The 26,619-nt window shown below is 49.5% G+C and overlaps 6 protein-coding genes and 1 non-coding gene across 10 annotated transcripts; 4 read left to right on the top strand and 3 right to left on the bottom strand.

The window, feature by feature from the left end:
* Positions 1–6,591: 6,591 nt before the first annotated feature.
* Positions 6,592–10,496, top strand: LOC117859501 (bifunctional TH2 protein, mitochondrial). The gene is made up of 6 exons (XM_034742622.2): positions 6,592–7,051; positions 7,184–7,292; positions 8,280–8,567; positions 8,687–9,098; positions 9,214–9,483; positions 9,646–10,496. Exons 1-6 carry the CDS (start codon positions 6,735–6,737, stop codon positions 10,068–10,070), a joined length of 1,821 nt encoding a protein of 606 aa, XP_034598513.1. The 5' UTR covers positions 6,592–6,734; the 3' UTR covers positions 10,071–10,496.
* A 48-nt stretch (positions 10,497–10,544) lies between these two features.
* On the bottom strand, positions 10,545–11,967 carry LOC117859502 (GDSL esterase/lipase At5g33370). Its single transcript, XM_034742623.1, has one exon. It carries the CDS (start codon positions 11,814–11,816, stop codon positions 10,671–10,673), a length of 1,146 nt encoding a protein of 381 aa, XP_034598514.1. The 5' UTR covers positions 11,817–11,967; the 3' UTR covers positions 10,545–10,670.
* A 94-nt stretch (positions 11,968–12,061) lies between these two features.
* Positions 12,062–14,485, bottom strand: LOC117859503 (monothiol glutaredoxin-S10). Its single transcript, XM_034742624.2, has 5 exons — positions 14,152–14,485; positions 13,994–14,067; positions 13,135–13,209; positions 12,848–12,874; positions 12,062–12,333 (listed from the first exon to the last, which is right to left on the bottom strand). Exons 1-5 carry the CDS (start codon positions 14,409–14,411, stop codon positions 12,257–12,259), a joined length of 513 nt encoding a protein of 170 aa, XP_034598515.1. The 5' UTR covers positions 14,412–14,485; the 3' UTR covers positions 12,062–12,256.
* Positions 14,486–14,611: 126 nt separating this feature from the next.
* Positions 14,612–17,103, top strand: LOC117859500 (histone-lysine N-methyltransferase family member SUVH9). Its single transcript, XM_034742621.2, has one exon. The coding sequence runs from the start codon at positions 14,722–14,724 to the stop codon at positions 16,639–16,641; it is 1,920 nt and encodes a 639-aa protein (XP_034598512.1). The 5' UTR covers positions 14,612–14,721; the 3' UTR covers positions 16,642–17,103.
* LOC117861997 (F-box/kelch-repeat protein At3g24760) lies at positions 17,022–18,879 on the bottom strand. The gene has a single exon (XM_034745503.2). The coding sequence runs from the start codon at positions 18,586–18,588 to the stop codon at positions 17,422–17,424; it is 1,167 nt and encodes a 388-aa protein (XP_034601394.1). The 5' UTR covers positions 18,589–18,879; the 3' UTR covers positions 17,022–17,421.
* A 361-nt stretch (positions 18,880–19,240) lies between these two features.
* Positions 19,241–19,321, top strand: TRNAL-AAG (transfer RNA leucine (anticodon AAG)). The gene has a single exon. It is a non-coding gene; the product is annotated as a tRNA-Leu (tRNA).
* A 45-nt stretch (positions 19,322–19,366) lies between these two features.
* On the top strand, positions 19,367–26,421 carry LOC117859626 (uncharacterized). 4 transcript variants are annotated; one of them, XM_034742783.2, is made up of 5 exons: positions 19,367–19,576; positions 19,707–19,824; positions 19,927–20,023; positions 25,823–26,062; positions 26,164–26,421. In XM_034742783.2, coding segments are annotated over exons 1-5 (519 nt in total). In that variant the 5' UTR covers positions 19,367–19,514; the 3' UTR covers positions 26,166–26,421. The 4 variants fall into 4 exon arrangements, with proteins under 4 accessions (XP_034598674.1, XP_034598673.1, XP_034598672.1 ...); XM_034742782.2 differs by having other exon boundaries at positions 19,368–19,576; positions 19,909–20,023; positions 25,823–26,042; XM_034742781.2 differs by having other exon boundaries at positions 19,370–19,576; positions 19,909–20,023; positions 25,823–26,056.
* Positions 26,422–26,619: the final 198 nt, after the last annotated feature.

The raw sequence follows: 26,619 nt of genomic DNA, 5'->3' as shown, positions 1-26,619 counted from the left end.
TTCAAGGTGGTGGATTTCAGTGGCTCCTATCACGCTATCCTCAGGAAGCCCTACTATGCCAAATTCATGATCGTCCCCAACTATGTCTATCTCAAGCTGAAGATGCCTGGGCCAAAGGGCATCATCACCGTCGGGCCAAGCTTCCCGCACGCATGATAGTGCGATTAGGATAGCTGCCAACTCGCCTCCAAGACTGTGTCAAAGGTGGACCTCGCGGAGATCAAGAAGAGCTTTGCCGGAGTGCTCTCAACTCGAACAAGAGCACCAACGCGTCGGCCTTCCAGTCGGCCAAGGACACCAAGGAGGTTGAGATCGACAACAACGACTCGACCAAGAAGGCGCGCGTCGGAGTGACCCTCTCCAACAAATAGGAAGGCACACTCGTTTAGTTCCTACGATGCAACCGAGACGTCTTCGTGTGGCAACCAACCGACATGCTAGGAATCCCAAGGGAAGTCACCGAGCACCACCTCCTTGTAAAGCCCGATGCAAAGCTGGTGAAGCAACGTCTATGGCGCTTCGATGAAGACAGGTGGAAGGCGATCGGCGAAGACATCGCAAAGCTGCAAGCGGCGGGGTTCATCAAAGAAGTGTACTACCCGAATTGGGTCGCCAATCCTATGCTTATATGGAAGAAGAATGGGAAATGGATGATGTGTGTTGACTACACTAGGCTGAACAAGGCTTGTCCCAAAGATCCCTTCCCACTGCTGCGAATTGACCAAGTAATCAACTCGACTGCAGGAAATGAAATCCTGTGTTTCCTCAATGCTTACTCCGGCTATCATTAGATAGCGATGTACAAGCCCAACCAACTTGCCACCTTGTTCTTCACACCCTTCGGTTCATACTGCTACATTACGATGACGTTCGGGCTAAAGAACGCTGGCGCAACCTATGAGCGATGTATGCAGCAAAGCTTTCGCGATCAAATAGGGAAGAATCTCGAAGCATACGTTGATGACAGTGAGGTAAAGTCGAAGAAAGCGTGCAACCTAGTAAGCGACCTCGAGGCCACTTTTGCTAATCTGCGAAAGAACAACATTAAACTAAACTTGGAAAAATGCATGTTCGGAGTCTCGAGAGGGAAACTCTTGGGATTCATGGTTTCCGAACGTGGCATCAAAGCCAACATGGAAAAGATCTCCGGGATCCAAAACATGGGACCTATCACTAATATTAAGGGGGTACAGATGCTCATAGGTTCCTTAGCCTCCCTCAGCAGGTTCATCTCACGGCTAGGGGAGCGAGGAATGCCGCTGTACAAGCTACTGAAGAAGTCGGACCAATTCCAATGGACAGAGGAGGCCCAGATAGCTCTCGACAAGATAAAAGCCTTCTTGACCATGCCTCCCATGCTGGTCTCCCCGATGGTGAAGGAACCTCTACTTTACATCGCTGCGACAGAGCAGGTTGTGAGCACCACGCTAATGGTCAAACGGGAGGAACAGGGTCACACGTTGCTCGTACAGTGCCTAGTTTAATTCGTCAGTGAAGTCTTATCCGACTCCAAAACCCGATACCCAGAAGGAGTGCGTAGGGTTTAGGGTAGCTAAGTCACTTTTGTAATTATTTTTTAGCTTATTTTCCGCATGCGCGCAACATGCGCTCTACTCGCCGAACGGTAGCAAACTCTCGCGCACAAGACGCGCTCTACTCGCTGGAGGGCAGTAAACTCTTGTGCAATCGCACAGTCTCTTTCTTGTCGCAGCAACGACTACTCTCACTTTTGTCTTCTCTTAAGGTCACTACTCTTCTCGAGCAGAACACGCCTTAACTCGTGAAAGCCTCAGGCGCATCTGTCGTTCCTAAGCCCATACACATATATGAGACAAAGGTCTCACACACACAGTGGCAACGGCTACCTAGAGACTGAGAGCCTAAGCGTAACAGGCTAACTACTCGAGAAGAGTATGACTGAAACAAGAGCTTGACTCGCAACTTTCATATTGATCACTGAACAAATTTCAGTAGCTTCAATATTAAAAAATGCTACATAATGTATGCATCTTTTCTTTCAGGTTGAGCTTTCAACGACGATGCTAAGCGTATTTCCAACGGCTCAGGTAGCTTCCAAGTTTGGGGGCTAAACACCAATAAACTACTCGACGTAGCTCCTACGGCTCACGCATAAGCTCGGGGGTTGGACGCCGCGAAACTACTCGGATGATGACTTGCGCAAAGATTCAAGATCCTTGAGTTGATTAGTCAATCAATTCAAGATTCGGGGGCTGATAAGCTACAACCAACAATTGATTTTTTTCAAGTTGACAGAAGAAGATTCAAGATTTTGACCCTCAACCTGATTCTTCAATTCAACCTAAGGCTCGGGGGCTACTCCATATGGAGTGCGACTTTCGCCGCCCTCCATCTACGGAGACTACAATATCAAGATGATCAAAGGCTTTGAGCACACCATAGCCTTATGGCAGCTTTGAGAAACTTTGAAAATTCAGACGAAGTACTCGAAGAGCACCAAGACTACTTGCTGAATATCTTAACACTACTTGAAGACTGCTGCATTCAACTATGAAGCGCTCGGGGCTTGATGGGGATAGATCCCGAGTACCCGCAAGGAAGGAAAAGTCAGATTCCTACTAGGATTCCCCTATAATCCGACTAGGACTCATACCGAGTACTCCTACTAGGACTCCTCCTTGTAATCCGACTAGTTCTTCTACCCCCTGGAGTATATAAAGGAGGGAAGGGGTACCTAGATCGGCAGCTCACCTAAGCTCAAACAAGTACAACACAACTTAAGATCAATACAATCTACATACAGGATGTAGGGTATTACGCGATCTAGTGGTCCGAACCTGTCTAAATCGTGTTTCTTGTGTCACCATGGACTCCTTGATTCTCGATGACACCCACCACATAAAAGACCACCTAGGGTACCCCCTAGGAGGGTTGCCGGTCTAAAACACCGACAGTGGGCCCATTGCTTCGCGAGTTGGATACGCCGACTGAAGAATTCCAAAAGTAGCCCAGTTCTAGTGATACCTTGTGAGACGCGCTGATGGAAGACCGGAAGAACGTGATCCAATCTCTTCTTGTCAGGCGTCAGCACGCCCCATGTCCAGGAGTCCTGAATGACGGGGATGCCACCGGTGAACGAGGGAAGACCCGGGGAGGGGTTGCGGACATAAAACCACTCCCCGTGCCACCCTTTGTTGGAGGTAACAGAGGAAAGGTCGAAGTTGTTGCTCCCCCTCCTGAGTCACAACCGAATGCTGGTGCCGCCGATAGAAGCACCGCCCTCGCTGCGAAGGTCGGGGCAAGACTCGACCCGTATGTTGAAGAAATACACCAACAACATGAAGTTCACATGCACGCCGAGGAAGCACTCGCAGAAGGTGATGAAGGTGGTGACATGGAGAAACCAGTTTGGTTTAAGGTGCTACAACTCTAGCTTGTAATGGTGGAAGAGCGTCTGGAGAAATGGATGCGTCAACAAGCCGAGCCCCTGCTCGTAGAATGGAGCAAAGACCACAATCTTGCCCGGTTGAGGCTCAGGGAAGGATTTCCCCCGGGAAAGACGCCAATGGCGCCCCTGCTCCTATGGATTCCCCTTGTTGACAAGGCCGCGAATCCAGGTGGCGGTGATCTTCAAGCGGTGCTAGGAACCCATGGCGTGATGGTGGTGGATGGCGGTGGAGTCGACGGCACAGCAAGCCCTAGTGCACGTGGTGGCAAGGAGCGAGCGGCGTGAGGATGTGAGATGAGGAAGGAGGGGACAAGGGACCAAGCCCTATCACCCCAGACGGCTTATAAAGAAGGGGGAGAGGAACCGACGGGACGCGTGCAGGCGCAACGGGGCGGCCACTACCCGCGCCGGAGCGAGGGAAGCGGAACCACCAACGGTAAGGACGGGGTGGGTCCCAACGGCATGAAGTCACGGGGTGACCCTTCAACTTCTGACAGAAGTCGGCACCAACACATCGCATGGTGCGACGCCGCCCTGCCGAAGGGCTATTAGCCCACTGGGCTGAAGGAACGAAAGAAAGCGTCGGCCCACGAAACAGGCGCATGGCTCGAAGGCCCACCCCGCAAGGGGCTCCAAGGTCACCACATGCCAGGAGAGCAAGGGGCAGTAAGGGACAGGCATCAGGATGTCCCAAATGAGTCGGGACGGCCCCCGAATGAAGGAATTCCCCGACTGCGTTCGAAAGCCATGGTTACGACTCCATCCACGGGCTGACCCCACCAGGGGAGGACAGTGATGTCCCTCGAGTCGGTCAAACGACTCGGGAGCCAAAACAGGAAGGGGACAAAGGCGGTGTGAGATGCTCCAAGAAGAGCCAGGCTAGGGTTCCTATCAAGGGAAAACTACATCTCACCCGGACAAACCTGTTGAGGCTCAAAATGAGTGAGGCTTGTGACCGTTGAGGAATTTGCCGTTCAAGCTCGAAAAAACCTGCCCCCACCGAGGGGAGCGCGGGTCCATCAGGAAACGAAACGAGGGGTACAACCCGAATCGTCCACATAATGAAAAATAAAGATGCCTAAAAATACATCCACATCATCAAAGGTTGAGGTCGTTTACATGTACAAACATGGCCGCCGCCGCCCGTTAGGATGATGAGGTAGGAAAACAGGTGTTGGTGCTACAACTACGGTGGAATGAGGTAGCAAAGCTCTTCACTGACCTTCTGCTAGCATTAGCATCTTGCCTAAAAGGGTCGGGGAAGCTCCTTTCGAGTATGAACAAACTCGAAAGGAAGCATTTACCCTAGCCACTACAGAGGGGGCGATCGAAGGCTGGGAGGAGAGCTGGGATAAGGGCCCATCGCTCAACCGGGCCCCCGGTGGGAAGCGTCGGATGAAGATGGGGAGCCATCCGTGATGATACCCGGACGAACGCCGGCGGCCACTAGGATGACGCCCACGGTTGACCAAGCATCCCTAGATCAACCGTGGACATCAACACAAACTAGCCATCTCATCGATGAAATGGCCAATAGTACTGACGAGATGGCCAACAGTATCAGGGGCAGCATGGACCCTCCGCTCGCTAACATTCTCCTAGCACCTGAGGTAGAACCACACGCATGGTTTGAGGCTAGGGGTCCCGTCGGGAGGCCTCCCTTCACTGGAGGAAGGGAAGAACACCATCTTCTTCGGAGTGCTAAGATGAATGAGAGGAGGGGGACGCCACTCCCCCTATTTATAGCCAACCACAGCTATGTGGAGATGATAGAAGTCCCTTCCCAAAGGTGCGGTCCCTAGGGCGCTTGTGTATGGAAAAGGCACCCCCTTGACCTGCCAGGTGAGAAGAGTATTTGGACGTGATGGGACAAGTCACCCTGACAGGACATGGAGTAGAGAACCATCCCGTCGCAACTCGATTATAGTAAAATAAAAGACACGTGCCGGACTGACAGGAGTGACGAAAGAGGGACTACTGATGGGACACAGTCCTTCCCCGACTTCCACTCGAAGAAGGACTCGGGGGCTACTGACGAATATCTAGATTAGGGATACCTTAATCTATCAACAAATTCGGAAGAGGGTGAGATTAGGAAGAAGACATCAATTGGGTTGAAAGAAAAACCACTATCATCATTGCCCGACTGACTGGCGGTGCCCCAGAAGGAGGCCTGGGAACCGAGATAAATAGGTTGCTAGCCTAGCCCAAGTTACCAAGCGAAGGCCGAGGCGCAACAATGGGCCAGGCCTACCACATCCCAAGGGCGTGGCTAGGTCTGCCCGATATGACAACCGCACCGGCCCTCGCGTGGGTCGAGACGAGGAAACACGGGTTGGCCAGTTAGGCGCACCGTATTCTGTGCCTATGTGCCTAGGAGGGCACAACAACTGCTTCAAGACAAAGATCCCTAGTCGGGGATGACGTCGCAACGCTGTACCCGGTCATGCCTGCCTGATTTCCTTCCGCCATCATGGCGATGCTAGGTCATGAGACTGATGGCAGGCGCCGCCCTCAGGCCGGGTTCAGTGACCGAGGTGATCGGACGAAGGTTTCAATAGAAGTCAAGCGAGGAGAAACCCCGACTGAGGGACAACACCCACGGCCATCGGTCGGAGGGAGACGTCCGACTGAATAAGAGGGCGCGATCGACAATGTAACCCTTCCCATGAGCTGTGTATATAAGGGTATGGGAAACGAGAAAGTGATTTGATCCTCAATAGAACACATACACATACACGCACTATTTGTAACCTTCTGCTACAAACTTGAGCTCTCGAGCAGAGGAAATAAAGCTCGAGCACAGGAAATAAAGAATTTGTACCACGAACTGGTCAGAACCAGTATAAATCTCCTGTGTCTTACGAGCTAACCCATCCGAGAATTCACAAGGTAAATCTTCACTAGTTGACGTTACGTCGACAACGATATCAAATATACCCACTATTACTATGTTTTCGTTGATCTCCCGTATATCCGGTCATCACTCGTGCCATTCTTTTAAGGCTATATCTCCATGGCGAAAAACTTAAAACCGAATCATAATGAAAAAAAAGAGTTTCCAAAAGACAAATTAATACTTGTATTATTGGATTGTTTTTGAAAATCCAATTGAATTGGATTTGCATTGCGGAGGAAAAGGGGGAAAGGGGGAAAGAAGGGGAGCATTTGCCGGCCACTTTTCAGTCTTGGTCGTCCTCGTCTTCGTCGTCTTCCTGTAGTCGTAAGTGCGGGGAGGATTGGCCGGCCGGCGGCGAGGCTCCTCCTCCTTCTCTTTCTCTCTGCGTACATACATATAGATACGTATATGCTTGTTCTCCGCCGCCTCCGCCTCCCGCTGCCGCGCCCTCTTCTCGTCTCCTCCTCCTCCTCCTCCTCATCCTGTTGGTCGTCGACAACCAAAGGGAGACCCGCCATGGCGTCATCCTCTTCTTCCGCTTCCGCCGCGGTTGTTGCCGAGGGCTCGGCGGCCCGCCGCTTCTGGATCGCCGCCTCCACGCGGGAGGCCGCCTTCGCCGCATACACGCCCTTCCTCCTCTCCCTCGCCGCCGGCAACCTGCACCTCGACGCCTTCCGCCACTACATCGCGCAGGACGCGCACTTCCTCCACGCCTTCGCGCACGCGTAAGTCCAATTCATTCCCCCATTCTCCTTCCTGATTCCGTCCGATTCGATTCGATTGGATTCGCCTAACCACCTCCAGGGCTGGGCTGGATCTGATCCGATTCTTCCTTCCCTCCTGCGACAATCAATCAGCTACGAGATGGCCGAGGACTGCGCCGACGATGACGACGACAGGGCCACCATCGCCGCCCTCAGGAAGGCCATCCTCCAAGAGCTCAACCTCCACGCCTCCGTCCTCAAGGTTCTCCTTTTCTGCCCCACCCACCTATCAATCTTCTCTTTTACCTGCCGTACTTTCCCATGGAATCCCCGCCAAGCCTAGCGACATACTATGATGACCTCTTCCGGAAACTACTACTAACACTGACGAGTATGTTTTATTTCAATATTAATCAACTGCTCTACTGCACCGGTATTTGTTTTGTTGTTTTGACACCAATTTCATCTTAGCAATACCAGACTCTGCAGTCCAGTCCTATATGCAACCTTGCTACTCTGTTATTGCCTGACCACTCAACAATTTTAACTGTGCACCTATTCTACAGTAGTGGATTTTGAAATCTAGAGCCAAAATGCTTATCATACAGTTCAGTATATGTATAAGATATTCCTAACAACTGAATATTGTCTGTCCTGTTTGATATTAACTTGTGATTAAATTAGTTTCCTTCCATCCTAGTTTCATTCCTGGAGTTTTCAGATTCAGACAGTTGCCTTGAAGTTGACCAAATGTTTGTTTTTCCCTTTTAGTCTTTACTTCTTTCAGCTGCCTTTGCCCTCCACCTTCTGATTCTCTGAATGGATTTACTTGTAGTCCTGTCCTCTTGCCACTCAGTAGATTTCTAATAGCAAGCTGACGCTGCTGAATTCAAAGCTTGCTATAAATGCCTGTTGTTATTTTTAAGGGTATTTCGGATGTTTCAATCTAGAAAAGGGCTTTCGTATGTGCCCACTGATATTTCAATTGTTCCAACCCTCTTCTTTCATTAACAGTTATGATTCCGCTTGTGATTTTTATACCAAAACAGAAAGAAGTTGACCACACACTTTTAACAAATCCTGGCCATGCATTCTTATACAACCAAAATGCTTACCAGCCGACATATTATCTCACTTTAGGACTATTGCTAGAGATATATGTATATTGCCCTCAAAGCTGAATTTTTTCCAACTTAGAATCTTCTTTTCCAAATACAAAATTGGCTATCCTGACTATTCAAATTTTCAGGAGTGGGGAGTTGATCCTACCAAGGAGATCCCTCCAAGTGCAGCAACAACCAAGTACACTGATTTCCTACTTGCAACTGCAGCTGGAAAAGTTGATGGTGCAAAAGGTTCTGACAAAATGGTCACACCATTCGAGAAGACTAAAATTGCTGCATACACTGTTGGGGCCATGACTCCATGCATGAGGCTGTATGCATATCTAGGCAAAGAACTCACGGTTTTCCTTAAACAAGATGAAAATCACCCATACAAGAAATGGATTAATACCTATGCATCCAGTGATTTTGAGGTATAAAACTGCCACCTGTCTGTAATGGATGCTCCTGCATCTTACTGTAGTATTGGCTTGTGCTTCATGCAACTGGTTCATGTGCTGAATCATTTATCCTTTTTCTTGTTTTGCCGCAGGATAATGCACTCCAAATAGAAGAGTTGCTGGACAAACTGAGTGTCTCATTAACTGGTGAGGAGCTTGAGATAATTGGCAAGCTCTACCAGCAAGCTATGAAACTGGAAGTGGAGTTTTTTTCGGCCCAGCTTGTAGACCAACCTGTTATAGCTCCACTTTCAAGATATTGTGGTCCAAAATATAAACTCTTGGTCTTTTCTGATTTTGATTTGACATGCACTGTTGTCGATTCATCTGCCATTTTGGCGGAGATTGCAATTTTGTCATTCCAAAAATCAAGTCAAAGTGGGATTGATAATACCCTCGACCGTACGAAATCGGCAGACCTGCGAAATTCGTGGAACATGCTTTCTAAGCAATACATGGAAGAGTACGAGGAATGCATGGAAAGACTACTTCCTCCAGAAGAATGTATGCGCACCGTGGCCTCTGTGTTTCATTTATTTCTTTTGGTTTGTGATTTAGCAAAAGTACACAAGTCATGCTTGAATGATTTGCTGATAATTATGTGTTTTTTTAATTACAGCACAGTCATTAGATTATGATCAACTGTACAAAGGCCTGGAGGTGCTAGCAGAGTTTGAGAAACTTGCAAATTCTAGGGTTGTCGACTCCGGTGTCCTTAGGGGAATGAATTTAGAAGATATCAGGAAAGCTGGAGAACGGCTTATTCTTCAAGATGGCTGTAAAAATTTCTTCCAGAAGATTGGAAGAACAAGGGAGAGCCTCAATTTGGACATCCATATTCTTTCCTATTGCTGGTGTGCAGAACTAATAAGGTCTGCCTTTTCATCAGGTAACCTTTGTCTTGTGTGATGACAATGGCATCATCACGATTAAGCTAATTTTCTTACCTGTGCTGTTGGAATAAGCTTGTGATCAGCATCTCAGTTTTGTTTTGAATAGACAGTTCTTAAGTGGTGATTACTTTCTTCTGCATTGTTATGCTTTCATGCAGTTGGTTGTCTAGATGGTCTGAACATACATTCCAACGAGTTTGCCTTTGAGGGATCTGTTTCAACTGGTCAGATTGACAGGAAAATTCAGTCTCCACTAGACAAAGTTGAAAAGTTCAAGAGCATCAAAAGTGGCACGGACAGTACAGCTCCATTACTGTCTGTGTATATTGGAGACTCAGTTGGAGATTTGCTCTGCTTACTGGAGGCAGATATTGGTATCGTCGTTGGATCAAGCACAAGCTTGCGGAGAGTGGGCAAACAGTTTGGTGTGTCTTTTGTCCCGTTGTTCCCTGGTCTAGTAGAGAAGCAGAGGCAGCTGACGGAGCAAGACGCATCCATGTTCAAGGCACGTTCTGGGGTCCTTTATACGGTTTCCAGCTGGTCTGAGATACACGCTTTCATTCTGGGAAGTGATTTCAGCTGATGGATGTGCTGTTTCTTTTCTCTGTTTTTGTTTTCCCCTTGAGAAGCAAGAACTTTTGCCGGTTCATGCACATGATACGTGAATCCACAATGTGGTGATTTTATGAAAGCCACATTTCAATCCTGGCCCGCGCCTGCAGTATGTATGAATGAATACCAATACCAGCTTGTGTTGTGTGCAATGGCTTCAGTTTGTACTACCTGTGATCAATGTTTCATTGATTCGTCGATATTCGATTTGGGATTCTATTTCTGGAGTGGTTGCTGGTGTTATACTGCAGCGACTCCGGTATACATAATAATAGAGATGGAGTGGTTCTTTCTGGTATATACTTACACCCAGGTCCAATTGTAACAGCAAGTGCTGCATGTAGAGATGTTTGTTTTCAGTTGGCAATAAATGAATGATGAGATTTGCTTGCTGCTACTTGATCTTCATTAGACATATGCTGACCTTGAGTGATACACATATATGTAGGGTGTCTTGCTGCAATTGCACAATGCTCATTTTTATTCCAGCTTCTCAGCAGGCGCCGTACACGTACCAGGTATTTGCTACTGGATGGATCATGTATGATCCACATATAGCATATATATTATATTAGTTGAAGGTGGCATCTGCTGCTGCTGCGGCGGCGGCTGCGCGTGCGTCGACGGCGAGGATGGTGGTCAGGTTGAGCGGGTGCATGTACTCCTGGGTGCCGTCCATGAACTGGCTGACGATGATCCGGTTGGCCCTCTCGGTGGGGTGGAAGTTGTCCCAGAATGCGTAGAGGCTGCGGTCCGGGCAGACGCTGGATGCGGCGGTGCAGAGCCCCACGCCGTTGTAGGGCCCCTGGCCGCAGCATGCCACCTTGGAGGTGACGAATCCGTACGCCGCCGGGTCGGAGATGAAGTCCATGTGCATCCGGTGGGCGTTGACGGCGACGAAGACGTCGGCTCCGAGGTCGGCGTTGAGGCCCCTGATCATGTCGACGAGCTGCGGGTTGTAGAGCGCGGCGGCGCGCTGCAGCTCGGCGTCGCACTCCCCGGCGCGGCTTCCCCGCAGCGCGAGCTCGGCGGGGGCGCAGCCGAGCGGGCCGGAGCCGGTGACGAGGACCCGGCGCGCGCCCAGGGCGTGGAGCTGGCGCAGGACCTTGGCGTACTCGGCGACGAGGTAGCGCACGTAGTCCGGCAGCGCCATCTCGCGGGAGCGCGCGGAGAAGGGCACCAGGTAGTAGTTGTTGATGAAGTCGTTGCCGCCGAGCGTGATGAGCACGAGGGCGCCCTGCACCAGGCGGCCGACGGCGTCGCCGTCGCCGCCGAGGAGGCGGCGCACGCGGCTCTGGTACTGCTGGAAGTAGCGGAGCTGCTTCTGGATGCGGATGATGTTGGCGAACTGGATGCCGGTGTCGTTGAGGATACCGACCCCGGCGGACGCGAAGTTGGCTCCCCGGAGCAGGTCGCCGCCGTCGAGGTGGGGGCTGAGGTAGGGCAGCACCGGCTCCGCCCCGAGGTACTCGCTGATGATGTCCGGCACGTTCCGCCCGTTGGAGAAGCGGCCCGTCGCGCGGTGCGTCGGGTAGTCGAGGCCGTAGGGCGGCGAGTCGGCGCGCGCCGTCGTCGCCAGGTAGTTGTTGTTGCCGCTGTCCACAAGCGAGTCGCCGAACACGAAGAAGGCGCGAGGCTGGCACTCCACCATTGTTGTAGGCTGCTGGATCAGCAGCAGCTGCACGAGGCTCATCATCATCATCAGGCACCAAGCCATCTCCTAGCTAGCCAGCTAGCTATTCTGATTCTTGAGCAGAGGCAGAGCACACATATAAATAGCCCCGCCCAGACGACGGCTGCTTGGGATGCCTCAACCACGCTGCCCGAGCCGTGTGATGGCAACGCTTTCCTCTAGGAGCAACGCCGCCTGCAACCGCGGCTGCGTACATGGCCGCCCCGTCCTTGCGTAACGAACCAAAACCCAACAGTCCAACACCACCGCGCTTTTCAGGCCATTCAATCTCATCTTAACCGCAGGCATTGCATTGTTGGAAAGTCAAGTTCCGTGTCTCACTCGGTGTAGTAACCAAACAAAAATGTGTAAATGACTACAGTTTTGCCACACGGCAACATAATGGATCTGCAAAAAGCCTAAAACAACTCAATACAAGTCTCTCAAGCCTCAAATCCATCCTCCGCAAACCGCGCTCCATCTCGTCATGAGTTGTTAGTGTTGATATCCAGCTCCGACAGCATGCTAGCTAGCTCACCCTTGCGATGCAGCTTCACAGTATCTACAACATAAGACGAGAGCATGCTGGTATTAGCGTTCCTTTTCTTTTCTACAATAGACATTACTAACAGACTAGCGGAAGTGGGAAACATGCATGCACATCATCAATGGTCTTTTGCATCATGCTGGGCAGATGCCAGCTGCTCAGAAAACATATGCAATTCTCACCTTGTAATGCAGATGGAGTCATGGCGCAGGTATTTATACATAGCAGAAATTCAAGATGGCCTGTTTTCTTTTATTATTTTCCTAGATAGAGGTACAAGAATATGCATATTTGGCTGAACCAAATCACAGCAGCTAGCCTCTCAATTACCTCACGTGTCATGTCGCAGATTAGCTGAGATAGCTTATTAGTTATAGCATGGAAAAGTATTGTAAGGTTAGCATGCAGAATACGCTCTCATCTAATCTCTTGTTGCAGGTGCACATACATCAATTGCCACATTGTACGCATTATGTATATATAACTGTAAAGACTGATTAGCATTTAACATAGAGCACATGTATAATACCTGTACAGCCACCAACATGTTTTCCACCTGGAATAAAAAAAGAAATAGTTACTTAGTTAGATGTATGCGAGTCATACAATGTAAATCAAAATAACTGATGCACATATGCGGATTCATTTCTGTGCGGTGACAAACTGCGAAGGTTACCCATATGTATCAGGATTTGCACTTTAAGGAAAACAACTGCAGTATCCCTACTTAATATGAAAGATCATTGAGGGAATTTTGTCAATGAGTCATGAACAAATGAGAAAAGCTAAGCTAGGTAGAGTAAAAACCTGACATACCAATGAAAACATTAGGAACAGTAGACTGTCCAGTCAGCCTCTCTAAAACCTTTTGTAGTTGTGGTCCTTGAGCGCCTGAAATGGATCAGCTGTCAGTTGCATAAGAACATAAACATGTAGATTTGTTAGGAATCAAGAAGTACTTATAAATCCCAGCAGCCTATATGCATTGGTTCAAGCAACTGTTTGATGTGTGTTTGTATGTTACGGGGCTTGCAATTGATAGCGCTGAAGCTGAACATCAAACACAACAGTGAACATGCAGGTTACAATTATGAAAGGCCAGCCAAGTGAAGAATGTGAGGAACGAGACTTGAAAGGACAATCATGTTTGACATCTTCCACAGGACAACATAGAGTACAGCTACAAACATTTATATCACACAGGGAGAAAACTGGGTATGACCATAGCGCATTTGGCTGACTTAAGGTAAGCAGCAGTGATAAGTATACAGCTGTTGATGACATCCAATGGTAGAACAAGGACAGACATTGGCCACAAGATATCGATACCCAATTTTGATGGAGCGGTGTTATTTTAAACCTACAGGCTTGGAAAAATTCAAACTGCTGTAGAGCTTTTGCGAGACTTTGAATTCTGAATTGTTTGGGTGATCAGGAGCACTTGTTCATGCATGTATGCATATCTGAAAACAAACTTTTATAACAGCCACGACCCAAATTGTCCAGGAAGTCAGAGTTTTGAACAGAAGAATTACATCTCCATCTCAAATCCCCTAATTATTCAGTAACATTGCCACCCGCACTATGTCACGGTTGGACATTCAATGGTAATGGTAATATCTATGAGTTCAGTTGCACAGGCAATTCGGAAGGACAATGGAGAAGGGGGACGAACCGAGATGGTCGAGCTCGATGACGTGCGGCTGCACGCCGATCCGCTTGAAGAGCGCCTTCACCTCCATGGAATATCTGCCCACGTTGAGCATATGGAATCAGATAATGAAGCTAATGAATCATTACTAGGTTTGGCTGAGTTGGGGCTGTTGATCTTACGAGCACCATGACTTGGAGTAGATGACGACGGGGTTGTCGGCCACCGTCTTCTTGACGGAATCCTCCATCCGCGCGCCAAAGGACGAGTCCGGTGAGGAGGAGGAGGAGGAGGCCCGGGCGGCGACGGCCCTGGGCCGACGTGCGGCGAGGTAGAGGCGGGGACGAGACAGCAAACACGGGAGAGAAGGGGAGAGGCCCAGGATGGCCGTGGGGAGGCGGCGGAGGGTCATGTCCGGCGGCATCGGAATCGGCGGCGGCATCGGAATCTCTCTCGACTCTTCTCGTTTGTCTCTCTCGACTCCGGCCACAACACGATCTGTGGTGGGGACTTTGTGGTGAATGGGATAGATTCCCTTCTTGGGCTGGGCTCAAAAGCCCATCCAATAACACACCATAGTCGGGCCGGGTTTTTCGTGCCGGGCCTAAAAATGGCTCTCCGGTCGGTGGGTGACTGGGTGAGGGAGTGACAGAAGGAGGAGAAGATTTCGGTCGGGTTCTCTCTCTCTCTCTCTTGGCGTCTCCACCGCAGCGCTCACGCTCCCAGCACCGGACCCCTCGTCTCCCTCACCGATGGAGCCCTCTCCCCCGCCGCCGCCGCCTCAAATTGCCCACCTCCTCTCGCAATTTCCCGTCATCCCCAAACCCGACCCCGACGGCCCAATCCCATCCCAAACCCCCATCCCCGTCGCACCGCCGCCGCCGCTGACGCTCGCGCTCACCCCTGAGCTCTGCGACGCCCTCCACCAGGAGCTTGCTCCCTCCCCTGACGACGATGCCTACTTCGCCAACTGCCTTCGCCGATCCCAGCTCCACCTCCAAGCCCTCGCCGCCCGCCTCCGCTGCCCCTCGTTCCCCGCCGCCGCCCCTCCCCCACCTATCCCACCCCCTCGGCAGGAGCTGCAGCAGATGCCGCAAGAAGAGCCAGGCGCGGGCGGATCCACCAAGAAGCGCGCGCGCAGTGTCACTGAGGTGGTGCGCGTCTCCAACCTCGGCCCGCCCGACCAACTCCACTACCGCGCCCTCGTCCGCCGCGCGCGCCTCACCTTCGAGGCGCTCCGCGGCGCCTACCAGCGCCAGGAGCCCTCCGCCGGCGCCCGCAACCGCGCCGACCTCCGCGCCTCCAGCCGGATGCTCTCCGCTGGCCACTGGCTTCACCGCGAGGTCCGCATCGTCGGCGACATCCCCGGCGTCCTCATCGGCGACGCCTTCTACTACCGCGCCGAGCTCTGCGTCGTCGGCCTCCACACCGCGCCGCAGGCCGGCATCGGCTACATCCCCGCCAGCCTCGTCGACGAGGGCCACCCCGTCGCCACCAGCATCGTCTCCTCTGGAGGATACCTCGACGACGAGGACACCGGCGACGTCCTCGTCTACACCGGCAGCGGCGGCCGCCAGCGCAACCGAGTCGACCACCACGCCGACCAGACGCTCGAGCGCGGCAACCTCGCGCTCCACAACAGCTACCTCTACGGCGTCGAGGTGCGCGTCATCCGCGGCCACATCTGCGAATTGGGCCCCAGCACCCACCGCAAGGTCTACGTCTACGACGGCCTCTACAGGGTCGTCAGCTCCACCTTCGGCCCCGGCAAGTCCGGCCACGACGTCTGCAAGTTCAAGCTCGTGCGCCTCCCGGGCCAGGACGAGCTTGGCAGCAAGAGCTGGCACACCGCCAAGCAGCTCAAGGACGCCATGGACGCCAGAATCCGCCCGCCCAGGTACATCTCGCTCGACCTCTCCAAGGGGACGGAGGTCCTTCGCTTCCCCGTCTGCAACAAGCTGGATGACGACAGGTCTCCCCTGCAATTTGAGTACACCGTCCGCCCTGAGTTTCCGGTGCCCCCAGTGCCCGGGCCGGGCAAGCGGCAGAGGGGCTGCCATTGCGCGATGGACTGTGTCTCCAAGTGCAGATGCGAGAGGAAGAACGCCGGAGGACCAGTGTACAATGAGGATGGCACTCTGGTGCTGGGAAGGCCGGTGGTGTACGAATGCGGTGCTCTGTGTGGGTGCCCCATGACCTGCGTGAACCGGGTGACACAGCGAGGGATGAAGCACCGGCTGGAGGTGTTCCGCTCCCCTGAGACAGGCTGGGGTGTCAGGGCGCTGGACTTGATACCGCCGGGTGCCTTCGTGTGTGAGTTCAGTGGGGATGTGGTCGTCATGGACGATCATTCAGGCAAAGCATTGATGGAGGATCGCTGCATCATCGACCCGAAGCGCTTTCCAGAGCGATGGAGGGAATGGGGAGATGCCTCAGCCGTCGACCCAAGCAAGAGGGTACCCCAGTTCGCGGAGTTTGGAGGGCCAGGTTACGTTCTGGACGTGTCCCATAAGAGGAACGTGGCCTGCTACATTAGCCACAGCTGCACTCCCAATGTGTTTCTTCAGTTTGTAGTCCGTGGCAACGAGGATGAACGCTGCCCTCACCTGATGGTTTTTGCCATGGAGACAATCCCACCGATGCGAGAGCTGAGCATCGATTATGGAATCTGATGGATCGTAGCCGAGTGCAAGATGATGCTAGCTAGCTGTGGAGCGCAATGTACCGAAGGCTTACTGGTTTTTTTTGGAGGATAGGCTATGTGAGGAATTTTTTGGGTAGCCATACATTGGTTTAGTTTTGCCATAGGTTGCACCCTCTAGTTTGTTAAATTCTAGAACTGAGGGTATTTCTAGCTGCTCACATTTCACCAAACCTTGGATTAGTTGCTGCCGATACTGCTGGTGCGGTTAGAGGGCTGGCTCACGGGGCAGTTACAGGTATGCTAGATCCCTTTTACTAGTGTAGTACTGATGTGGTAAATGGTTGGCACAAAGGGACCCAACTGTGTTATGTGGATGTGTTGTGAATTGTGAATCCACCCTGTATAACATGAATGAACTTGGGCCTTGTCTTATGTCCTCAATCCATGCTTTACAGAAGGGAATATACAGGTACAATCATGGCAAGTTGCATATCGAGTTTTTTTTTTCTTTTTTGCATTGGTACACACAGTCTTGTATGGCATGTTTTTGACTTGCCTGGTTATACGAAATGGGCATGTGGAATGGAAGTGATGAGGCGATGGAAGTGGGAGATTTGTTTGTATTCTGTTTTCTGGATTGGGTTGGGAATGCTTTTTGTATCCTGCAGTATTTTTGTTTGTTGATAGGTTTGTTCTTTCTCCAGTCTTGTTGCTGACTTGCTGCTGTAGTTCTTCAGTCTTGGCTGCTGCGACCGTGCGAGTTCCATGGAAATGGAAGCCTCTGATCCAGGAGACGAGGACTAACCAACTAATTGAGGTTGACGAGGTGGTGCCGGAGGAGCACCGGCGAGCAGAAGGCCACCATCTTGTGGAAGCGGCTGATGAGCGCGCTGCTTCCCGCCACCGGCAGCGGCGGCAGCTTGCTCCATCTGCACCACAGACGATCGCCGCCGCCGTCGCCGACCACCTCGCATGCGCACGCCGGGTACGCCCTGTGCTGCTCGTCGCTCACCACGTAGAGCAGGCCGTCCTCCCCGACGCAGCGCACCGCCACGTCCTCCTGGCTGATGCTCATCATCAGCTCCCGCAGCTCCGGCGGCATCTCCCCGATCTTCCTCGCCGCCAGCGTCTCCGGGTCCACGTCCCACACCCCGAACGCCCCGGCGCCTCCTTGGTCCACCCCCGCCAGCAGCAGCCGCCGCCCCCCGCGGCCCGACGCCAGGAACGCCGCCACCAGCCCCGGCGCCGGGCGCAGCTCCCGCGCCGGCGTCCAGGCGCGGCGGGACAGGTCGAACGCCGAGACGGTGCACGAGTAGGTGCCGTAGACGAAGAAGAAGCGGCCGGCGCCCACCACAGCGGAGGAGAGGCAGAGCGAGGAGGAGCTGCCGAACTCCGCGGGGAGGGGCGCGCACTGCTCCCACCGCGACGACGTGTCGACGTCGTGGTGGTAGAGCTCCGTGGGCAGGCGGCCGTCCTCGATGTCGACGAGGCCGCCGACGAAGCGCGCGCCGCCGACGACGAGGAACACGCCTGATGATGTGTCCGTGGAGGAGGACGGGAGTGCGGCCACGACGGGGCTGCAGCGGGAGGAGGCCAGCGTCGGGGCGTGGCGCCAGGCGGCGTCGCCCTCGCGGAGGAGCGGCGCGAAGGCGAGGCGGGAGGGGGAGGGCGAGGCGAAGGCGAAGCCGCCGGCGCCGGCGAAGCAGCCGGGCGGGAGGGAGAATGAGACCCACGAGTCGGGTGCGGCAGGGTCGTAGGCGAAGGCGGTGCGGCCGAGGCGGGGGACGACGTTGTTGTGGCCGTGGAGGAAGAGCCAGGGGCGATGATGATGATGATGATGATGAGCCAGCAGCACGTCGCGCCACGCCCTGCACACGGCTGACGCGCGGACCATGGACCGGAGCGGCAGCTTGGAGAGGATGAGCTCGGTGAGGTCCCAGCCCAGGCCATGGCGATCCCATTCGCTCATCGTCATCACCTGGATCGATGGATCTCTTGATCAATTATTGTGCTTATTATAGTTGACGATGATCTGAATTAGCTAGCTAGGCAACATCCCCCAATTTATGAGATAGAGATGGAGGAGGCGGCGAGCAGCACACGATCGGATCGATGATGCATTTCGATGCTGTTCACCCATATCAATTTGTCGGTCGAGATAAATAAATAAATGATGATAAATGCATCATCCTCCAGCTGATTCAAGGACATCCACACCTGTGGATGCATAGACTACTTTTTCATTTCTTCATCTGTAATCCAACTATCCATAAATAAATGTATAGATAGCGCAATTGACAGCCTCGCCTTCCATGCAACTTCTTTACAATGACTAATGGGCTCAAGTGATGATCACTTGTTTGCTGATACGGTTTTATAACACATGCCTATAAGGGTGTGTAATGCTAGTATTTTCCATTCCCAAGTGGTTATAAGTAGCGCGAAGGCAGGTATTTTATTTTTTATTTTTTTAAAATGTGCAATTGGCGACGCCCCGAGAAGAAAGGCTATCACATACTCACAGTATCATAAGATCAATGATGACGCATGCAACAAACTGATAGAGCATCCAATACCTCTGATTTGTTATCTGTCAAATAAGTTTTGGTAGAACAGTCGTGCAATTAGTTGAGATGGCCGAGTTGGTCTAAGGCGCCAGATTAAGGTTCTGGTCCGAAAGGGCGTGGGTTCAAATCCCACTCTCAACATAATATGCTTTATTTTTTTTGTTGTTTTTTGCCTTCCTCCCCTGTAGTGTCGCTTTCCTTGCTGAGTTGCGTTGGATTTTGGAAGGGCTGCCTGCGACTGCGAGAGGGCGAGTCGCCCGTCGTCTCGTCTCCTCCCTCCCGCAGCAACCAAACCGACAGATCCGTCCTGCCTTGCTAGGGTGCGTGCCAAGCCATGGACGCCGACTGGCGCTCGCAGCTCCAGCCCGCGGCGCGCAACAGGATCGTCAACAAGATGTACCTCCACCACTTTTCTCTTCCTCTTCCTCTTCCTTTCCCCCTCTTCCGGCTCTTTCTTCCTTCATCCCACTAGCCCCCAGCTCTAATAATCAATCACTATATGTCTATATGTGCTGTGCCTGTGCAGAATGGAGACTCTGACGAAGCATATCCCAGTACCACCGCCACTGCCAGAGGATCTGATTGAGCTTCGAAAGATCGCTGTGCGATTTGAAGACAAGATGTATGCCGCAGCCTCCAGCCAGGTACTTGCAAATTCTGCACCTGCAAATTCCTATCCTATCATTGACAAACCACAACTTCAATACTTGTTCTTTTGTACCGCTCAGTCTGATTATTTGCGCAAGATTGCTCTCAAAATGCTGGCTGTGGAGACCTACACAAAGACACAGCACAACCCTGGAAACGCTCAAGTCAGTCCAATTCTGAAACCATCAGATCCAGGTACCATACACAACACATCCTATGTTGCACTTTGTGCTATCTATATATTTGCTCTGTTTTTCTTTCCTTATCAAGAAAACGACTACGAGTAAGAAAAAAACAGAAGAAAAAAAAAAGAAATCTTTCCCCAACGGTAACACAAGCCTTTGCTCAACTTGAAGCCCTAAATTCCAAATTAATCGATGCGTGAAATTTACAAACCAACCTGTTGACGTTTTTTTCGGTCAACACACGAGTGCGCTAGCTCGCGTGTGTACCAGAAGATCACCTCGCCGGCACTTCTGCACCTGGCCGGTCAGACCGATCAAGGGGTCGGTTAGACCCGTCCTCTCAGAGGCTCCGCGAAAACATATGTTCACCACCTCGGGAGGGGCCCTGTCGGAGATGGCGAGCCTAGGGTTGCTTTGAGATCGGTCAGGCTATTCAAAACGTCCTCAAACGCTGTCAAAACGAAGGAGGAGAGCAAGAGGTTGGAAAAGCTAAGGTTTGAGATAAAAGAGTAAAAAGATTTGTTTGTCGATTGGGTGTTAGCCCTCAATCGGCCAAGACCCTCTATATTTATAGGGTGGAAGGTCTTTTCCCGCAAGGAAATCCCGTTTCAACTCCAATTTGACCAGGACTCCTAATTTTGTCTCGGACTCGGGCAGACCGGTCTGACCAGTCAGACCGGCTGGCTCGTGCCAAACCGGCTACAACAGCCAGACCGGTCAGACCGCTCAGAGAAACCGGTCTGATCGGCTAGTTCAGCCTGGTCGGCATTGCTGCCACTTTTAGGCTCCAACACATGTCCCCCTGTTTCTTAGTAAAACTTGCGTGCTAAGAAATAAACTAAGGGCGATAGATCCCACCGGCCATTTGCTTCTAAGGACGATATTTCAAAACATCGGTCATATTGTTTTAAGCATCTTGCCAAACTCTTAGATGGTATTTCTTCAAGTACCTCCCATTCAGAGCTCTTTGTAGTTGAAATCCACTTAAAGTCTCCACCATGTAGGAATTTCCCTGAAGCGCAGTTGTAATCTTATATGGCCATTCCCAACTTGGAGACCATTTTCCAAATTTATTGCTCTTGGTTCCTATAGGTAGAATCGTCTTCCACACAAGATCTCCTACCTGAAATGTTTTGGCTTTGACCTTCTTGTTGTATGTTCTCACCACCTGAATTTTGTCCTTTTCAATTTCCACTGAAGCCTCCATCCGCTTGTCGGTCACCTCGTGAATATTATCCATCATTAAGGCATAGTATGTGTCGAAATCAAGATCATTCTGCTTAGCCACCCTATATGCACCTAGATTTACCTCAACGGGCAAAACGGCTTCTTAACCATAGACAAGCTCAAAATGAATAACTTCAGTTGCGCCATGTCTAGAAATATGATGAGCCCATAAAGCTTCAGATAATACCTCGTGCCATTTTTTTAGGATTGTCTTCTATCTTCTTCTTAATAAGCTTTATCAACATTTTGTTGCTAGACTTAGCTTGACCATTGGCTTGGGCATAATAAGGAGATGAATTGAGTAATTTAATACCATAAGATTCCACAAACTCACGCACCTCTTTAGATATGAATGACGTCCCCTGATCCGTAGTCAAAGTCTGCGGAGTACCAAATCTGTGTATAATATGCTCTTTGATAAACTCAATCACCTCTCGATGTGTCATATTTTTAAGGGGAATTGCTTCAGTCCACTTGGTAAAATAATTAGTAGCCACAATCACAAAACAATGTCCTTTTGATGAAGAAGGATGAATCTTGCCAACAAAATCCAATCCTCATCCTCTAAACGGCCATGGCTTTATAATTGAATGCATCGATAAAGCAGGTACCAACTCAACATCCCCAAATTTCTGACATCCTTCGCAACCTTTGTAATAACGAAAACAATCGGCTATCATATTAGGCCAATAAAAGTAAGCTCACTTAAGGAGCCATTTCATCACACGAGCCGATTGATGCGTACCACAAACTCCTTCATGCACCTCTGCCATAGCTAATCTGGCCTGATCAGAATCTAAACATTTTAGAAGTAACCCATCAATTGTCCGACGATACAACTCACCTTCTTGACCGCCCACCGTTGGACTTTTCTATCAACTGAATACTTAGGATCCCGCAAATAATTAATCAGAGGTGCCCTCCATTCATCCACTTCGTCCTTAGCGAATTTCGAACGATCCACGGCCGAAGTGGGATTTTCTTCAGATGGACCGGTCAGACCGGTTGGTTGGGCGGTCAGACCGGTTTCGGAAGCTGGTCGGACTGGTCCCTCCAGAACATAACACTCGGCCTCACAAAGCGTCGGCTTTCTTTCATGAAGTTCCTTTTCTGGACGTTATAGCTAGACGCTTGTTGTGCTAGAGCATTAGCCCTCGAATTCTCTTCCCTTGGTACATGATAAATAGCAAATTCATCCATACAAGATATGGTGTCTAGACATTTATCAAGATAAGTATTTAGGAAACCATCCAGGCATTGGCATACCGTGGATACTTGTTGTAACACCAGTAAGGAATCACCGTAAGCTTCAACATGCTTTACCCCCATCTCTTGCAAAATTTCCAAATCGAATAGTAAGGCTTTATATTCAATTTGATTATTGGTACACTTGTGGTACAATCGGCTAAGAAACTCAAAAACAGCCCCGTTGGATGAAATAAGCACCACACCAACACCGCAGCCACTTTTGCAAACCGATCCATCAAAATGCAACTTCTAAGGGATAAAAGTGATATAACCGACATCTAAATCAAGTTGCTCATTAATTCTATGCTCAACAATAAAATTGGCTACAACTTGTCCTTTCATCAATTTCAACGGTTCACAAACCAGATCATATTCGATGAGAGCATAAACCTATTTGCCGATTTTACCGCTTAAAATAGGTTTTTGCAACATGTATTTAATTATGTCGGTTTGACAAGCTACTATGCAAGTATTTGATAATAAATAAGGCCGCAATTTAGTACAAGCATGATATAATGATAAGTATAATTTTTCAATAAAAATGTACCTTGTCTCGGCATCCAATATCCTTCTACTCACATAAGTAATAACATGCTCCTTCCTTTCGGTTTCTTGAGTCAAAACAGCCCCAATGACACCCTCTTCGGCAGCTATATATAATTTAAAAGGAATACCATACTTTGGAGCCTGAAGAACAGGCGGTGAAGATAAATAATTCTTAATTTCCTCAAATGCTTCTTGCTGTTTTGCCCCCCAAATAAAATCAGCTTCATTCTTCAACCGAAGTAAAGGAGTAAACGCATTCACCTTCCCGGACAAGTTGCAAATAAATCTCCTCAAATAATTCATCTTGCCCAAGAACTTCTGCAACTCTTTTTTGCAGGTAGGAGTTTGTAGTTTTCTAATAGATTCAATCTTTTTAGGATCAATCTCAACACCTTTCTCATGCACTACAAAGCCCAAGAACTTTCCAGCCGATACACCAAAAGCGCATTGGAGTGGATTCATCTTCAAACCATACTGACGCATCCTCTCTAATGCAATTCTCAAATCAGCCAAGTTGGGTTCTGGCCCGGCTGATTTTACAACAATGTTGTCGATATATACTTCGAGTACTACTCCAAGCAAATCATGAAAAATCAAGTTCATAGCCCTTTGATAAGTAGCACCAGCATTCTTCAAGCCAAACGTCATAACGACCCACTCAAACAAACCGACAAATCCTGGACACACAAAGGCCGTTTTGGATATATCCTCTTTGGCCATAAAGATTTGATTGTATCCAGTATTGCCGTCAAGAAAGCTAATTATTCTATGACCAGATACAACATTAATAAGTACATCGGCTATAGTCATAGGATATTCATCTTTAGGCGAAGCTCTATTAAGATCTCTAAAATCAATACATACACGGAGCTTACCCGTACCTTTCTTCTCAACAGACACAATATTAGAAACCCAATCATCATATCGACAAGGCCAATAAACTTAGCATCAAGCAACCGATTGATTTCTTCTTTCACTCGGTCATAAATAATAGGATTAAAACGCCTAGCAGGTTGTTTATGAGGCCGGAAACCAGGTTTGATAGGCAGTCGATGCTCAACAAGCTCGCGGCTTAAACCAGACATTTCAGTATAATTCAATGCAAAACAGTCGATATACTCTTTCAACAACTTTATTAAATCGGTCTTAAAAGTAGGCTCAAGATTTTTGTTTACAAACATCGGCCTTGGTATAGTACCATCACTAATATCCGCCTCCTCCAGAGGATCGGCCGACGTAAACCCTTGCCCTAATTTACTCATGTCATCAAGGTCCTCAATGGCCTCACACATATCGTTCTTTTGCGCCCGATAGTATTCTAGCCTCTGCTGCAGCCATTCTAGATTTACATCCATTACATTATATGCGATAGCCTAGCCGATCATCAATTGGCTTTAATACAGCAGCGACAAAACCATCCTTTGTGCAACTGATATACTCACAATACTCAGCATGTCGTAGTTTAAGAAAAACTATGGTATCAAGAAACTGTAGTTTATAAAACCAAAGGTGTGCAGAACCTTGGCTAACCCCAAAAAAATGTCCCAAGTGGATTTTCAAAAAATGGCTATATATTTCACATGCTGTAGTTTAGCTAGAAGGTTTGTTGCATCCAAACACCTAATAGTTTTCCGAAACCAGAGTATTTTGCAAAAGCGGTATATTTTTCCAATACTCCAAAAATATTTTGCATCCTAACAGGGCTTTAGATGTTACTTATTACTTAGTGGTGTGTAAAGTGATGCGCATGCATTCTGAATGATTATACCATGGTAATTTTCTTTTGAGAATTGAGATAAAAGGGTAGAAAGATTTATTTGTTGATTGGGTGTTAGCCCTCAATCGGCCAAGGCTCTCGATATTTATAGGGTGGGAGGTCTTTTCCCGCAAGGAAATCCCGTTTCAACTCCAAGTCGACCAGGACTCCTAATTTTGCCTCGGATTCGGGCTGACTGGTCTGCCCGGTCGAGGCAACCGGTCAGACCAGCTGGCTCGTGCTAGACCGGCTACAGCAGCCAGACCGGTCAGACCGCTCGGAGAAACCGGTCTGACCGACTGGTTTAGCTTGGTCGGCATTGCTGCCAGTTTTGGACTCCAACACAACCGCCTGTGCATGAAATCCAAGTCATGACCTAAAAACACACCATATCAGCTTAGGAGGAACTCAACGGTTATATGTATTAAGAAGAATAGGTGTCCAGATTCTTCTTGACGAGGACAGCCAACTTAGGTGGTTTGGGTGCACACCAGTAACCTCAATCGACTTTGCTTAGCCTCAGAGCAACTCCAACAGAAAGGGCATTCCCCTATATGAAGATAAAGGGGAAAGAGAGAAATCAATCTATTGGAGTTACTCTCAGTTCCTACGTTCAAGTCATGATCTCACAGGCTGTTTGGATTAGGGGGACCTGAACTGACGTCAAAAGATGATGACGCCATGAATCTCCAGTGGAGTGGCAATTCTGTGGATGTATGGTAAACAGGTCAGGGGTACCCGGTGCACACAGCACATCCCTAACGTCATGCACAGGATTTAAAAATAACTTCATCGTGTGCTTAAATCCAAAAATCCCTGACTATGTGTGCTTAAGCAAGAAATATTTGCAAGTTGTTTGCATTTGGATCTTCACTGTTTATTCATCATCGCTGTATCTTTTCAAGGATCAATTTTGTTATCGCTGATTTCATGGACTATCACAGTCAGATGTTATTTAATGGCGTGTGAAGTGATGCGCATGTACTGTATATGGTTATGCATCGCCGTTTTCATGGTTGACGGTTCCTGCAGGTAGCAGCAGCAAAGGGAAGAAGGGAAAGAAGCTGAGATGCCATTTCTGCAAGAAAGGTGGTCATTTCAAGAAGGACTGCCCCAAGAAGAAAAAATGGTTCGAATGGTTGACGGTTCCTGCAGGTAGCAGCAGCAAAGGGAAGAAGGGAAAGAAGCTGAGATGCCATTTCTGCAAGAAAGGTGGTCATTTCAAGAAGGACTGCCCCAAGAAGAAAAAATGGTTCGAAGAGAAATGTATATGTAATTTTCTTATATTCTTGGAATCAAATCTCATTATAGGTCATAATAATACCTATCGGCTAGATTTTGGTACTGCTGCTCATGTTTTGAATGTTGTGCAGGAATTGCTTATGATCCAACCCATAAGCGGACCTAAAATACATGGGAATGGAGTGAAGGCACTGAATTGAATGGACCGGGACTTGTGAATAATCCTTGACATTGGTCTGTGCTCTTAGAGCTAAAAGGGTGTCTTTATGTTTTTGAATGTTCTAGAAATCTTATGTCTATGAAAAAGTTGGATGTACTAAGTTTTAAGTCTGTGGACATAGACATTGTGTTCTCTTATATAAGAATTAAGTATGGTTATAGTTCCGGTACTTTGATTGATGGTTTATACCGTTTCAACCTTGATATTTTTCGAAACTCCTCTTTCATGCTGAACACATTATTGAAAATAAATGTAATACACATAATGAGCTGAAGGCTTTCTTGTGGCATAAGAGATTGGGCAACATTACCCATTTCATGATTTTATTCACTTGCATGTGTAGTGGATAACATTAAGGGCAAGTAAA

Source organism: Setaria viridis, chromosome 6, assembly GCF_005286985.2.
Source record: "Setaria viridis chromosome 6, Setaria_viridis_v4.0, whole genome shotgun sequence".
NCBI lineage: Eukaryota > Viridiplantae > Streptophyta > Magnoliopsida > Poales > Poaceae > Setaria > Setaria viridis.
Note: the sequence above shows the minus strand (reverse complement) of the source record. Positions and strands in the feature narration are given on the sequence as shown.

Coding starts and splice junctions, on each gene's coding strand:
- LOC117859501 (XM_034742622.2), top strand. CDS start 6,735: ATGCTTGTTCTCCGCCGCCTCCGCCTCCCGCTGCCGCGCCCTCTTCTC. Junction 7,052..7,183: donor CTCCACGCCTTCGCGCACGC/GTAAGTCCAATT, acceptor ACAATCAATCAG/CTACGAGATGGCCGAGGACT. Junction 9,484..9,645: donor AAGGTCTGCCTTTTCATCAG/GTAACCTTTGTC, acceptor GCTTTCATGCAG/TTGGTTGTCTAGATGGTCTG.
- LOC117859502 (XM_034742623.1), bottom strand. CDS start 11,816: ATGGCTTGGTGCCTGATGATGATGATGAGCCTCGTGCAGCTGCTGCTG.
- LOC117859503 (XM_034742624.2), bottom strand. CDS start 14,411: ATGCCGCCGCCGATTCCGATGCCGCCGGACATGACCCTCCGCCGCCTC. Junction 12,875..13,134: donor TGTTCCTAATGTTTTCATTG/GTATGTCAGGTT, acceptor TTTTTATTCCAG/GTGGAAAACATGTTGGTGGC. Junction 12,334..12,847: donor ACATGTTGGTGGCTGTACAG/GTATTATACATG, acceptor CTTATGTTGTAG/ATACTGTGAAGCTGCATCGC.
- LOC117859626 (XM_034742780.2), top strand. CDS start 19,515: ATGGACGCCGACTGGCGCTCGCAGCTCCAGCCCGCGGCGCGCAACAGG. Junction 19,825..19,908: donor ATGCCGCAGCCTCCAGCCAG/GTACTTGCAAAT, acceptor TGTACCGCTCAG/TCTGATTATTTGCGCAAGAT. Junction 20,024..25,822: donor TCTGAAACCATCAGATCCAG/GTACCATACACA, acceptor CGGTTCCTGCAG/GTAGCAGCAGCAAAGGGAAG.
- LOC117861997 (XM_034745503.2), bottom strand. CDS start 18,588: ATGACGATGAGCGAATGGGATCGCCATGGCCTGGGCTGGGACCTCACC.
- LOC117859500 (XM_034742621.2), top strand. CDS start 14,722: ATGGAGCCCTCTCCCCCGCCGCCGCCGCCTCAAATTGCCCACCTCCTC.